This window comes from Acomys russatus, chromosome 4, assembly GCF_903995435.1.
Source record: "Acomys russatus chromosome 4, mAcoRus1.1, whole genome shotgun sequence".
Classification (NCBI taxonomy): Eukaryota; Metazoa; Chordata; class Mammalia; order Rodentia; family Muridae; genus Acomys; species Acomys russatus.
The window spans coordinates 28,763,845-28,777,873 of record NC_067140.1 but is presented as its reverse complement, the minus strand read 5'-3'; the positions used below and the strand labels follow the sequence as shown (position 1 = coordinate 28,777,873).

Genomic DNA, 14,029 nt, shown 5'->3' with positions numbered 1-14,029 from the left:
CTCTTAGTGTGGCCTAAAACCATGATGACGCTCTTGCTTCAGCCTTCTGAATGCTAACATTAAGTATGTATCACAACCCCAGGCTTATTTAACTTTCATTACATTGTATTTATGTACTTAGTATTCATGTGTGTTGTAGCACGCGGAGATTCTCTTCTCCCATGTGTGTCCTGAGGATCTACTTCAGGTTGTTAGGATGAAGGCAAGTACCTGCACCCACTAAACCATCACCCCAGCCCTGTTAGGAGAATTTCCACTGGAGGGAACAGGTGTCAGGGCTCAGGGCTCAGGCAGGAGAGGAACAGCAGAGCCCAGTGAGACTTCCAAGTCAGGGGCCATGGAGACTGAAGAGGCTGCCCTCTGACTAGACATGCTCCCAGTGGGAAGAGGGCAACACCAACCCACCCACAGAAACTTCAACCCAAAACTCACCCTGCCTATAAGACACACAGGGACAAAAATAAAGCGGGGGGTGGGGGGGGCCTATGGAGACTGAAACTCCAACCAAGGACCATACCTGGACTGGACCTAGGCCAGCTTGGTCCTCATATGGGTCCCCAATAAGGGGAATGGGGGCAACATGGACTCTATTGCCTGCTTTTTGATTACTTACCCCTGGTAAGCTACCTCGCCAGGCCACAGAGGAAGAAGAGCTGCTCAATCCTGATTCTACTTGATATGCTAGGGCGGGGGTGGGGGTTCCCCTTCTCTGAGGAGAAGAGGTGGGGGATAGGGGAAGGAAGGTAGGACCGGGAGGAGAGGAGCGAGTGGGCTATGACCAGGATATAAAGTGAAAAAACAAAAAAATAAAAACAAAAAATAACCCCAAAACGCACAGGGTTGCTAAGACAGGCCGCTGACTCCTCATCAGCAGCACAGAGGGCAGTGCAATGATGTATTCAATGTACCAAAGAAGCTGGCATTGGCTAGCTGGAAACACTGTTCTTCAAACATTAAGGAGAAACTAAGACATTCGTAGATAAACAGAAAGTAAGGGCATTACTGCTAGACATGTCCAGCAGGGATGCTAAAGGGAGCCTTTAGATTGGAAAGAAAGACTCAAAGCCATAGTAAAAATATGTGTTTCCAATAAAGGCAAATAAAATGACAAATGAAAACAACAACAGCAACAACAAACTTCCCAGCACAGAAATCTGACACGGGGAATCAGAGCTCCAATAAGCGAGGGAGACACATTACAGCAAGCATGCTCAGCTGTTGCTACACAGAAGGCACAGTACCATGCCAAATACGCAGCACATGGCTATTGATTATTTGATTACGTCACTGAATACATCTTGTATGCCTCGCTCATAAACAACACCAGTGTCTGGATGGTGAGCAATATTCTTTCTAAATACTAATTTCCCCATAACTACTTACTAACATACTTATAACTGCATTCTTTTTCAGCAATTTCATCTTTTTCACCTGGATTTTAAAATCTGCTTTCTCGTTTAGTTTTGCTAACTTTTCCTTAAATTTCCCTTTAATCCTTACCACCCCTTCCCCATTTTCTTATTCATGTATCAGCATAAAACCCAGTCACTTTTGAACAACTTAACATTTGAAACAAAGCTTAAGTGGACTCGATGAGCCTGACATTTATTTATTTTTATATGTGTATAACACACACACACACACACACACACTTTACTTCATACCTGTCCTCGCTTTGGAGCATGCATATATATTCCTAGGTAGAGCCCCATGGAAGGGGAATATGCAAGCCGTAATTTATGTCCTGTTCCTGAAGTGAGCCGAAGATCTTTGTTTACAGGGACATATTCCAGCATGTCAGCCACCATCAGGCACATCTGGTCCTGCCCAAAAGAAGAGTCAACAGCTGATGTTTTAAGAATACCGAGGCTAGGGCTCAGACGTTAAGAGCACTGTCTGTTCTTCCAAAAGTCTGAGTTCAATTCCCAACCACATGGTGGCTCACAATCATGAGATCTGGTGCCCTCCTCTGGCGTGCAGGCACACATGTGGGCAGAATACTGTATAAATAATAAATAAATAAAAAATTTGACACCAACACCACCACCACCAACATACTGAGGCTAGAACTACATCCCTTACCTTTCAAGAAAATGATTTAGTGGCGGCATATACCTTGAATCCCGGCACTTGGGAGGTAGAGGCAGGTGGATTTTTGAGTTCTGGGCCAGCTTGGTCTACCACAGCAGGTTTAAGGCCAGCCAGAGCTACACCGTGAGGCCCTGTCTCAACAAAAACAAACACAAATCATTACCAGTTTTGTTTTTTGTTAGATCTTGAAAATCATTTTATCAATATGCATTGTTTGGTTATTTTCCTTTTTGTTTTTTTCAAGACAGTTTCTCCGTCCTGGACTCACTTTGTAAACTAGGCTGGCCTCGAACTCATGGAGATCTACCTGTCTCTGCTTTTTTTTTTTTTCTTTTTCCTTTCTTAATTTTATGTATATTGGTGTTTTACATCCATGTAAATCTGTGTACACCTATGTGCCTGGTACCTTGGAAACCAGAAGAAGGTATCAGATCCATTGGAAATGGAATTTACAGACAGTTATGAGCCACTTTATGGGTGTTGCGAATTAAACTTCAACCCTCTAAAGAGCAGCCTGTGCTGTTAACCACTACTGGCCAGGGCCATTTCTTTAGCCCTAACATGGATTTTTAATAAGACAGTTGTGGGGATTAAGACCACTTCTAACATCAGTTCTAGGGGTGCCGACACCTCTCCTGACATCCGTAGGCACCAGACATACATTAATCACACATATTTGCATGCAGGCAAGACAGTTATATACATTAAATAAATCTAAGATTTGTGAAACAATTGTTGCTCTTAAGTGAAGACTGTATCTTATATGAGCCCTTTAAAACTCTCAGCTAGGGCTCATAATTCTCAAAATAAAAAAATAAAAATAGGAAAATGCACAGAAAATGATGTTAATTTAAACTGTCAAGATCTCAAAGTACTCCACAGTTATGTGGAGAGTGGGGACTGACTCTGGCATGAACTCTGGTGCTCCATATTTGACCACCTCCCCTTGGTGGGGAGGCTTGGTGGCACTCAGAGGAAGAATAAGCAGGCTACCAAGATGAGACTTGATAGTCTATGACCATATAGTGGGGGAGGAGGGCCCCCTCAGTCGTAGACCTAGGGGAGGGGAATAGGGTGAAAGCGGGAGGGAGGAATAGGAAGATACAAGTGATGGGATAACAATTGAGTTGTAATTTGAATAAATTAATAAAATTGAAAGAAAAAAGAAACAGAAGAAAAAAAAAAAAGATCTGAAAGTAAATCATAATTTCCAAACCAAATGATGTGATCATCTTTAAATGAAGAACAGCAGGTCTGTTTTCAATTCCTCCACACTGCATCCTCACATCTTAACCTATGCAGTGCCTACCTTATAAGACCACATCCGTAGTTTATGATCCTGACACAGAGCAAAAATAAAGGCATCATGTTCAACACAATGAACAGCAAGACTCAGGGCCCGGTCCGAAGGCCCCTGATCGCCCCTAAAAACAGAGACAGCCTTTAGACTTTTCAGCACTGCAAATAAGCATGATCATTAGAATTTGTGATTTAATAGGTAAAATAAAATTATACATGGGGATAAGACACATATATTTTTATAAAAACGATTTATATTACCTTTTAAAAAAAGATAGATAGGGTCTCATTATATATCTCTGTCTATCTTAGAACTCACAGAAGTCCACCTGCCTTTGCCTAAATGCTAGGGTTAAAGGCATGTGTGACCACACCAGGCTTATTAGATCTTCTGAAAAATTAGGCTTTGTAACTATGTGTGTCAGAGAGAGAGAACACATCAGGATTCATGTGTGAAGGTCTGGTGTTCTCCCTCCACTGTTGGTAAAAAGTTCTGGGAGACTGTGGACAGCTTACCCTTGTTCATCCAAATACTGATTTCTCAACCCCACATTGCACTGTGATGTTTATTCTAAGTGTCTCTTGTCTCAAATTTGTGTAAACATGCCACCATTAGTTCTCTGTATGGCAATAAAGCCAAGTAGCCAAATGCTGAGCAAGGCAGAGAACAGGGCAGGACATCCTGGTCCAGTGTGTGCTGGACAGGAGGGATTCATGTGGAGAGGACCAGGAAACACCAGGAGGAATGAGCTGGGCCTAGGAGATGAGTAAAAAGCAAGTATAATGTGGGAAATCTGAATGGGAGGAAACTATCCTGGCTGGGAGGTTTAGATGGAGTAACTATTGCTCAGCATTGTGCTCTAGGCTAACTAAACAGATCCTAGTCTAGCTGTGTGAGTATTTGGGCATAAAGCTGGTTAAGGAGTAACCTTTGATTTATTAAGATAATGAATCAATGTTGATCATTCAACACTCCACCATGTGAGACCTGGGAATAGAATTTAGGATGCCAGGCTCTCCCCAAGTGCCTTTAATTACTGGGCTATCTTGTGTACTCTACTTTTGTAGTTTTGTTTTGTTTTGTTTTGTTTGAGACACAGTTTCTCTGTGTAGTCTTGGCTGTCCTGGACTTGCTTTGTAGATCAGGCTGGCCTCAAACTCACAGCGATCCACCTGCCTCTGCCTTCCCAGTGCTGGGATTACAGGCGTGTGCCACCATGCCAGGCTACTTTAGTAGTCCTACAGAAACCTGGATTTGGTTAAGCCGGGGCACAGCATGGAAGTGGACATTGTGAGAACAGACATATGGTGTCAAAAGTGTGGGACTGCAAGTGAGGCCGCCTCTGGAGTGCGGCTTTCCTCAGCAGAGGCCTTGCATGCACTCTTCTACTCAGCGCAGAGTAGGCCACGCAGCACAACTGGAAGTAGTAACCAAGGGTCACAGCTGAGCCCTCTGATCTCCTGCAGGACACGACTTACCTTATGGCCGTGGGCATCCAGCCTGTGAGCAATCTCTGCATCACTGAACTCTGCTTCAGCTCCACAACTGATGCTATCCCTGCAACGATATGCAAAGAGCCAAAGCCGTGAGTGATACAACCAAGAATGAGGTCTCTCTAATACATGACAGCCCTGTACTAACAAGGCTGGTAAGTACACTCTTCTATATATCAGAACTAAAATACTTTGAATCAGTACCAGATCAATAAAAACAGCACTTTTTATATTCTTAGAAATATCTTCCATTTGCAGCATATTCTTCCACTTAATAGAACCAGTTCATATTTTCTTTTTTCTTTCTTTTTTTTGGTTTTTCAAGACAGAGTTTCTCAGTGTAGCCTTGACTGTCCTCGACTCACTTTGTAGACTAGGTTGGCCTTGACCTCAAAGCGATCCATCCGCCTGCCTCTGCCTCTCAAGTGGTGGGATTAAAAGCGCGTGCCACCACGCCCTGCCCTCTTTTTGTTTTTTCAAGACAGGGTGTCTGTGTAGTCATGGCTGTCCTCAAACTCAGAGATCCACCTGCCTCTGACTCCTGAATGCTCGGACTAAAGATGTGTGCCACTACCGCCCAGCTGCTTCACACCTCCTTAATCACTGGGCACCTTTCAATGCTGCAGATGTTAGAGACTCAGCAGTACGCAAACCACTGCCCTCATGAAACTCAGCACTCTACTGCTGGAAGATGAGAGAAAGACAAAAATGAGGCTAGATTTCCAAAAGGATGGGCAAAGAAGGCCTCATCAAGGAGATAAAATCAAGAGCTAGCAACACAGAGGGTAGAAATATGCTTCACATCTTAAAGCAAACAAACAAACAAACAACCCACAGAAGGGCATGTAGCTGGTATAGAGGGCAAAGGAAGCAGAACGGAAAGATAAGGCTAGAGACGACGGTGAGGCGCTGACTGTGAGCTAACTGTGTAGTGCCTAGGCTTATCCAGATTGTAAATAGTAACATGGTCTAACTAATGATTTTGTTCTTTAAATTTATGTGTACAGGTGTTTTGTCTGCAGATGCACATCACACCACTTGCATGCCTGGGATTAAAGGTGTATACCACCTCGCCCAACTTTTTAGGTTTTGTTTGTTTTTGGAAACAGGGTTTCTCTGTGTAGCTCTGGCTGGCCTGAAACTTACTCTGTAGAACACACTGGCCTGGAACTCACAGAGATCCACCTGCCTCTGCTTCCCAAATGCTGGGATTAAAGCTGTGTGCCATCACTGCCTGGTTACCAATGTTTAATATATTAATCTGCCTGAAGTTCCTGAAATGAGAGAAGGACAGATCTCGAGACATTTAGGACATTAATCCAACAACGCAGGCAAGAGACAGTGGTGACTTGGGATACGGATTAGCTGTCAAACTTGGTCCCAAAATTCATTCGTTTTAAATATAGTACTTCAATATGACGGTGAGACAACTAGTAATTTGTCTCTACTAATGGACTTAAAATAGGCTACTTTATGCATTTCTGCTTTCCCATGCTCAGAATCCATTCTAGTTCCTTACCCACTGAATAAAGGAAGGTAAAGCAGCAGGGCCAAGCAGGCAATAATGAAAGTAGAAGCAGCACAGACTTAAGCCCTGCACTGACAACAGATGAGACTGAATGTCTGCGTTTCATCGAGGATTAAAGCTAAATCCATGCTCAGTTCCCATCCTTACCGGGTATGTCATAAGGAGGTAGTTTAAGAACAAAGACGCCACCAGCAGCAGATGGTAGGGCAAACAGAGCCTCCCCATCACTGCTAAGCCAGGCTGCAGAGGTGGTAGAACTTGGGGACAGTCCAGGTACTGCTGGAATTAACTGGTAGTTGCAAGGGTCTCTGAAATCAACTTTTCCAATGTCAGTAAATATTGACTGCATCTGACTTTCAGTTACCAGCTCCTGTAATAAAAAAGCATATTTTGAAATAACTTGAATCTTTTTAGTTCCTCTCAATCACTAAAAATATTCATTTAAAAAAATGTTGAGGGGCTGGGAGCAATGACACACGCCTGTAATCCCAGCACTTGGGAGGTAGAGGTAGGCAGATCGCTGTGAGTTTGAGACCAGCCTGGTCTACAAAGTGAGTCCAAGACAGCCAAGGCTAACACAGAGAAACTCTGTCTCAAAAAACAAAAAAAGTTGAGTTTGGAGGGATGGCTCAATAGCTATAAGCAGCCGTGGCTCTTAGAACGGACATGGGTTTTGTTCTCTGCACCTACATGGTTGCTCACAACTGCCTGTAACTTCAGTTCTAGGAGATCTGACGCCCTCTGGCTCCCACAGGCACTGCATGCATGTGGTGTACTTATATACGTGCAGGCAACACTCACACACATAAAAGCAAAGCTTAAAAAATTGCTGAGGATCAGACAAAAGTTTCCTACCCCTTCTGCCAGCGGGAATATGATTATGTAGCCCAGGCTGGCCATGAACTTCCTCTGTATGGCTGAGATGCTCTGAGACCCGAAATCCCCCTACCTCAGCCTCCCCGTTACTGGGATTACAGATGTGCACTGTAGTACTAATGAAAACTATCCTTTTAAAAGAAAGAACTATTTTATCAACTTAAAATGTCTGATTTCTCATTATTGAGACAGGTTCTCATATAGCCCAAGCTGGCCTTGAACTCCAGGATGATCTTAAACGTCTAATCTTTCTGTACCCATCTCCTAAATAGTGGGATTACAGGCACAAGCTCAATTTATGAGGCTGGAACCCAGGGCTTTGTTTATGCTGAGCAAGCACTCTATCACCGAATACCATCTCCAATCTGATGATCTCAAACAGTAACTATAACGTTCTCTTGGTAAAGATTAACAAGGAATCCAATTTTTTTTTTCCCTTTCAAGGATTATCATTCCAGTTCTCAACTGTGGAGCTAGCTAGTGTCATATGGGGAAAAGTTAGTGCACACAGCAATCAACTTACACTTCTGTACATACGGGAAGGGTGTGGTAAAATTAGTCTGTGCACTGTCTGATTGGTTAATATCAAGATTATCACATGATTCTGAGTCTCAGAGACATGAACCCCACTGGGTAAGATGCTGCAATTTTGGAATTTTAGGCGAACTGCATTATTTAACAAATTTATGTCCAGTGATTCCTCCACCAGCTCCAACATATCCCCAGAAGTCTTCCTGTTAAAACAAACAAACAAAAATGAGATTTGTTTAAAGTTGTTTTTTCCCCTCCTCAATGACTGCTGCAATGTATAATAGTGTCCAAATGAACTCTCCAAAGATTAAACAATCTAACTTGGACCATGTCTGTCTGTCTCCCCGACCCCTCCAGGGTCTCTCTGTATGGCCCTGGCTGTCATGAAACTCACTATATAGACTAGTCTAGTCTTGAACTCACAGCGATCCGCCTACTTCTGCCTGCTGAGTGCTGGGATTAAAGGTGTGCGCCACCACTACCTGGCATTTCTTAATATTTTTGAAAACATAAAAGTAACTGCATGTTGAGCCTGTCAAGGTTAGTCTCTACCCTATAAAGCTAACCCAACTTCCTAACCCTCTTCTAGGAGAGCTTCTGAATAAGTGGCAATAAGTTCTGAGTGTAGAGGCAAGTCCTATGTATACTTAGATATCTGCAAACCTAGAAAATCGTCTGATGCAGAGCTGACATGCAATAAACACTGTCTGATGAGATATAAACGCAACTGGCAGCAGGGAGCTGAGGTGGGGGCTTTAATGAAATCCAAGGCAAAACACAGGAGCCAAACTATTTCACTGACAGTCGTTATGTCTGAATTTAAATTCATATTATAATTCTAATCACACTCTATTGCCTGCACTGTCCTTTGCACCATCACTGATGCTGCCACTTCTCTAATTCTGTAAGGTACATCTTACCTTTGCCTTCTAAGTACATGTCATTTGTAAACACCTTTAGCACATGCTCACTGGTCTATGTCAACATGTATAATGCTAGTTTGGATCCTGAACGTCTCCCAAAGTCTTCTGTGTTAAAGGTTTAGTCCTCAGGCCACTACTGGGACATGAGAATCCTTAAGAGGTGAGGCCACAGGCCCAAAGGCAATGATCAATTACGGGCTGAACTGAACTGAAATCAAACTTTCTGCTCAAATTCCAGCTCCTCTACAAATCCATAGGCTCTACATCTGCCAAGGTAACTAACCACAAGCTGAAAATACTGAAGAAAACAAAACCAAAAGCCATGCTGTACCTCCACTCTTCCTCTTACCATCTCCCTCGGAGCATTTAAAGCATCCAAAGGGGGCTGGAGGATAACTGAAGTCTGCTGGGCATGCAGAGCAGATGCAAATACTATGCTTGTTTAACCACATGAAGAGCATTTGTAGACTGTGGTATCTGCAGAGGTGCTGAAACCAGGCCCCTCGATTCAGAGGGACAGCGGACTTCAGCTTTATCATTAGGACCCTTTTCTTAGCGGCCCTAGGCGACACTAAAGTGACCGCCAAAGATTTCTTCTTTACATCTATTTATCTTGCTGTAGTGATATTGACTTCAGAATGATAAAATGAACTCTTTCTTGCTGCAACAATCAAGACTAAAATTTAAATGTAAAAAACAAACAAACAAACAAAAAACAAAAACCAGCCAATTTATTCTCTTTAACTTTTAGCTTTTAGTTTTATCCCTTTGCTCCTTTCAAAGAAATATATTCTCTTATTAATATTGTTCTAGCTGGTTGCACATGATGGCACATCCCTTTAAGACCAGCACTCTGGAGGCAAAGACAGCCAAATCTTTGTGAATTAGAAGCCAGCTTAGCTACATGGTGAATTCCATATCAGCTGGGAACACACAGTGGGAGTATGACCTTGTCTCCCCCCAGCACCTCCCACAAACAGTTAACAATTCTGGGGCTGAAAGGATGGTTCAATGATTCAGAGCACCAGTTGTTCCTTCAAAAGATGAAGGTTTGCCCCCCAACACCCACATGGCAGCTCATAACCACCCAGAACTCCAGTTCCAGAGGCTCCAACAACCTCTTCTGGTCTCCAACAGCACCAGGCATGTATGTGGTGCATAGAAATACATGCAGGTAAAACACTCGTACACATTAATTTTCTTTTGAGTTTTATCATTTCAAATTCCCTTCATTTTCCTTCTTCAATTTATTTGGCTTCCTTCAAGTGGCTCTCTGTAGTTCTATTGCATCTGCTCCCTTGATTAATGACAGGAAGAGTTTCACCTAAAAGTTTCTCATCTTGACTCATTTTACTGAAATTCAGCCTTTACGCAAGGACTGTCATGGTTGGTCCATGTAACTATGGTGCTGTTTTTGACTCAGATGACTGATTTTCCCCACAACAGAGGTAAGACAAAATAATGTTATGACTGAATCTAGGCTTTTCTAGTCATACGAGTAAAAGCTCTAAAAATCTACTGATCCCTGCTGAGGGATAGATAACATAGTGGGAGATCATTTAAAGCCATATAAAAGGAAACATAGAGAGCATGTTGTGCTAATATTCTTAAAAAACAAAATGGAAAAATAAAAATGGACACAAAAATTCCATACAGCAGGTCATACAACTGAAGAAATGATCATACCTACAGTGATGGCTGGAATAAGAATAAACTCCATAGACTCATATATTTGAGTGACTTTGTTGAAGAAAGTGCCACTGGGCTGGGCTGTGAGGTTTCAGAAGCTTAAGGCAGATGCAGCGGCTCATTCTTTCCTTGTGCTGCTGGCTGACCAAGATGTGGTCACTCTCAGCTACGTCTCTGGCACTGTGTCTGTCTGTGCGCCACCATGCTGGCGATGAACTGAACCTTGGAACCCATAAGCCAGCCTCAATTAAATGCTTTCCTTTATAAGAGGTGCTGTGGTCATGGTGTCTCCTAAGAGCAATAGAAACCCTAAGACACATCCTATGCTTAAACAAGGCCAGACCCATGTCAGGAATGTGAGGAGATTCCTCCAAAGTTCAGGAGCCTAACTTCCCATCACCTTACCAACCATCCCATCTGCATCCTTGCCCTCAAAACCAAGTCTCTTTCAGTCAAGACACTGACTTCCTCAGGTATATTCTTTCTTCACCCACCTTCCTTTTTTCAGATTTTCTCTGGTATTCAGACTCTCTCGCCCCGGGACTCCTCTCTAATCCAGCTCTCAAGTTCTGTCTAATCTTTTCCACGGTATCTACTGGATTCCTCTTTGCCCGAGCCTAGCTAACGTTTTTGATCCTTCAGATCTCAGTTTAACTGTGACTTTCTACACCCTCCCCTTCCCCTCCCAGTGACATCTGATTGTCCCATTAGCTTCTCACAGACTTTTCTCTGGGGCAAGCATGAAAATCTGCATTTATATACCTATGCTATATCATTAGTTTGCCTGTAAAACGGAAACAACAAAAGCGGCATCCACTATATATCTATTCTTACATAGCTACAATATCTCGCACCTTTTCCTGGTACATGCATGACACGTACAAGCTTAATGTCATCAGCAGAATGAAGCTTCAAAGACGACGAGGACACTATGAATTCATGTTTTAAATGGGTCTTCAGTGTTGTATCTCAACTATATTCCTTTGTGTTTATCCTGATTCGTGAATACTTCCCCTAGCACTGATTCTGACATTAACTGAAGGCACTGGTTCGCTTTTCCTATGTGTGGATTACTGCTAGACGTGTGACTTGGCACAGGAACATGAATATTCGTCCATCAGACAACGCTACATCTGTGTAGGGCATGGGGGGAATGCAGCACTCACCAATGAATGAACCTGTTTCTGGTGACGGAGAGCAACTTGCCACTTTCCACATAACAGAAGCCTCCCGCACTCTCACTGTATTTCACCGATCCAAACACAGCGTTTGCAGTCCCTGCAAAATGAACGTGGTCGGTTTGCACTCGTGGTTGTCGGGGTATGACAGGCACTGAAGCGTGCTGAGGAAGAAGAGTGCAAGGGACTGACGGTGCATACAAAAGGAAGTAGGAAAAGGAGAAAGAAGTCAGGCAAAAACGAGGCTGTGATGCCCAGGCTTTAGGCATGTGGACTTGGATAAACCAGGGCGGAGACCAACGGCCTAAGTGAAAAGCCAGAGAAGAAAACAATGGCTCCCGCTCCCCCAAGCCCTTTCCGTACCAATGACGCAGGCTGTGAATTCCCGAAAGTGCCTGGGCCTTTCGCGTTCCGCTCCGCTCAGCTCCACGAAGCTCCGTTCCAGGGATCCCGCCGCCGCCATCTTCCCGCCGTTGCCGCGAGGCCCGACGGGACAAGGGCGGGTCGCGTCGTTGTCGTCACTTCCGGGGGTGTGGCGCGGTGTTATGGGCGCGCCGGGTCTGGTCAGCTTTGGCTGGCTGAAGAGCGCGGGTCTGACGGTCAGCGGCGGGCTTTCACCGCGAGAATGAGGCTGACGAGGGAGGAAGACGCTTCGGCGCGCGGGCACCTCGGAGTGGCCAGCGGCGGCGGCGCCCTTTCCCGGTGGCTTCGAGCAAGGGGCGGGGCTGTATGTGATTCCATTTTGAAAAGCTGGCGGGGACAGGCGGTGGAGAAGAGGCCTGACGGGCCAGTGTCCTCAGCCAGGGCTACTCAGTACGGGTCACCTTCCTCGCCGTCAGGTTGTTGTGTAAGTTGTCACCCAGCCTCTTTATCAAGTTCAGCGAAACAGGGAGGAAGATTGAATGGAAAAGGGACCTTTTGTATTGGCATTAAAAAAAAAAATACTTATTATGTATACAGTGTTTTTCCTCCATATACAACTGCGCTACAGAAGAGGGCACCAGATCTCATTACAGATGGTTGTGAGCCACCATGTGGTTGCTGGGAATTGAACCTAGGACCTTTGGAAGAGCAGCCAGTGCTCTTAAACCTATGAGCCATCGCTTCAGCCCTTGTGTTGGCATTTTTGCGAGACTTTTTTACACACCCACATAGAACTAATACTTGTTTTGAGATGGCACCTCCCTTTTTAGCACTAGAATTACCGGCATGTGCCATTGTGACCGACACAGGTCGGATGTGTTGAATTAAACAATGCTGCAACCTCCTGAGGTTACCAAAAATGCCATTCAATTTGCAAACGTGCAAGGAATTTTTTGTTTTGCTTTTCCCCCCTGTAATTTCTTAACATTCTGGAGATTGAGGCAGGTGGATTACTCATTCGAAGCCAGCTGGGGCTACGTAGTGAGACGTTGTGAATGAACGAGTAAATAAAACTAGCTACAACTTCAATCCAAACTTAGAGCCGAACATGTCCCTTGGCATCTCCATCAGATTGTGCAGCTCCATAATTCTGTCCCAGCAATCACATTTCCCTTGTCCATTTCTTGCCTTCTTGCCTTAATGGGTATTTTCTAATTGTAACTGCCCACACCTTTCTTATTCTCAATCTTAGCTTACTTTGAAAATTAAAGCAGTCAAGCTGGGTGGGCACAGTAGTACACGACAGCTTTTGGAAGCAAATGGATCAGGAGTTCTAGGTCATCCTCCCAATTTATGTCAAGATCAAGGCCTACCCCTTTAATCCCAGCACTTGAGAGGCAGAGGCTAAGACCCTGTCTCAAAACAAAACAAAACAAAACAAAACAAAACAAAACAAAAAAACCCCAAAACCAAACAAACAAACAAACAAACAAAAAACAAAACAGTTTGGCAAGTAAAAGGGCTTGCTATGTAAGCATGAGTTTGGGTCCACAGCACCCACGTAAATGCCAGACTAGCTGAATGAATGAGCTCTGATTTTAGGTAAGAGCCCCTGCCTCTGTATAAGGCAGAGAGGGATCCAGAAAGACACTCAACTTTTGGCCTACACATGCATGTGCTCATGCAAAAAGACATATGTACTTGTAGACCACACCTACACACACCCACTTGTGCGAGGCCGTGGTGACTCACAACTTTAATCCCAGCACTCAGGTGGCAGAGGCAGGCAGGTTTCTGAAGTCAAGGCCAGCCTGATCTACAGAGCAAGTTTCAGGACAGCCAGAGCTACACAGAAAAGACACCCTATCTTGACCACCCCCCAAAAATAGATGGCTTGCCCTGCAGCCGTGCTTCCCACTACCAGCATTTGCACCGTGATGCTTCTGTTTCTGTACGGTGAACTGCCTCTGAGCTTACAGAGAGATACTCTTCTGTTTCTGTACGGTGAACTGCCTCTGAGCTTACAGAGAGATACTCTTCGTGCTTCTATCTTAGGT

At 44.1% G+C, this 14,029-nt stretch overlaps 1 protein-coding gene and 1 pseudogene across 1 annotated transcript in view; one reads left to right on the top strand and one right to left on the bottom strand.

Annotated features, from left to right (window-relative positions):
* Nup160 (nucleoporin 160) overlaps positions 1–12,107 on the bottom strand; it is a 61,082-nt gene extending 48,975 nt beyond the window's left edge. The window contains exons 1-7 of the mRNA XM_051144067.1: positions 11,973–12,107; positions 11,598–11,709; positions 7,812–8,022; positions 6,560–6,782; positions 4,870–4,948; positions 3,401–3,515; positions 1,665–1,823 (exon numbers count right to left, since the gene is read on the bottom strand). Coding sequence (XP_051000024.1) covers positions 1,665–1,823; positions 3,401–3,515; positions 4,870–4,948; positions 6,560–6,782; positions 7,812–8,022; positions 11,598–11,709; positions 11,973–12,072 — 999 coding nt within the window. The 5' untranslated portion in view covers positions 12,073–12,107. The remainder of the gene's footprint in view (positions 1–1,664; positions 1,824–3,400; positions 3,516–4,869; positions 4,949–6,559; positions 6,783–7,811; positions 8,023–11,597; positions 11,710–11,972) is intronic.
* Positions 12,108–12,234: 127 nt separating this feature from the next.
* The window catches only part of LOC127188391 (high mobility group protein B2-like), a 29,229-nt pseudogene continuing 27,434 nt past the window's right edge, over positions 12,235–14,029 (top strand).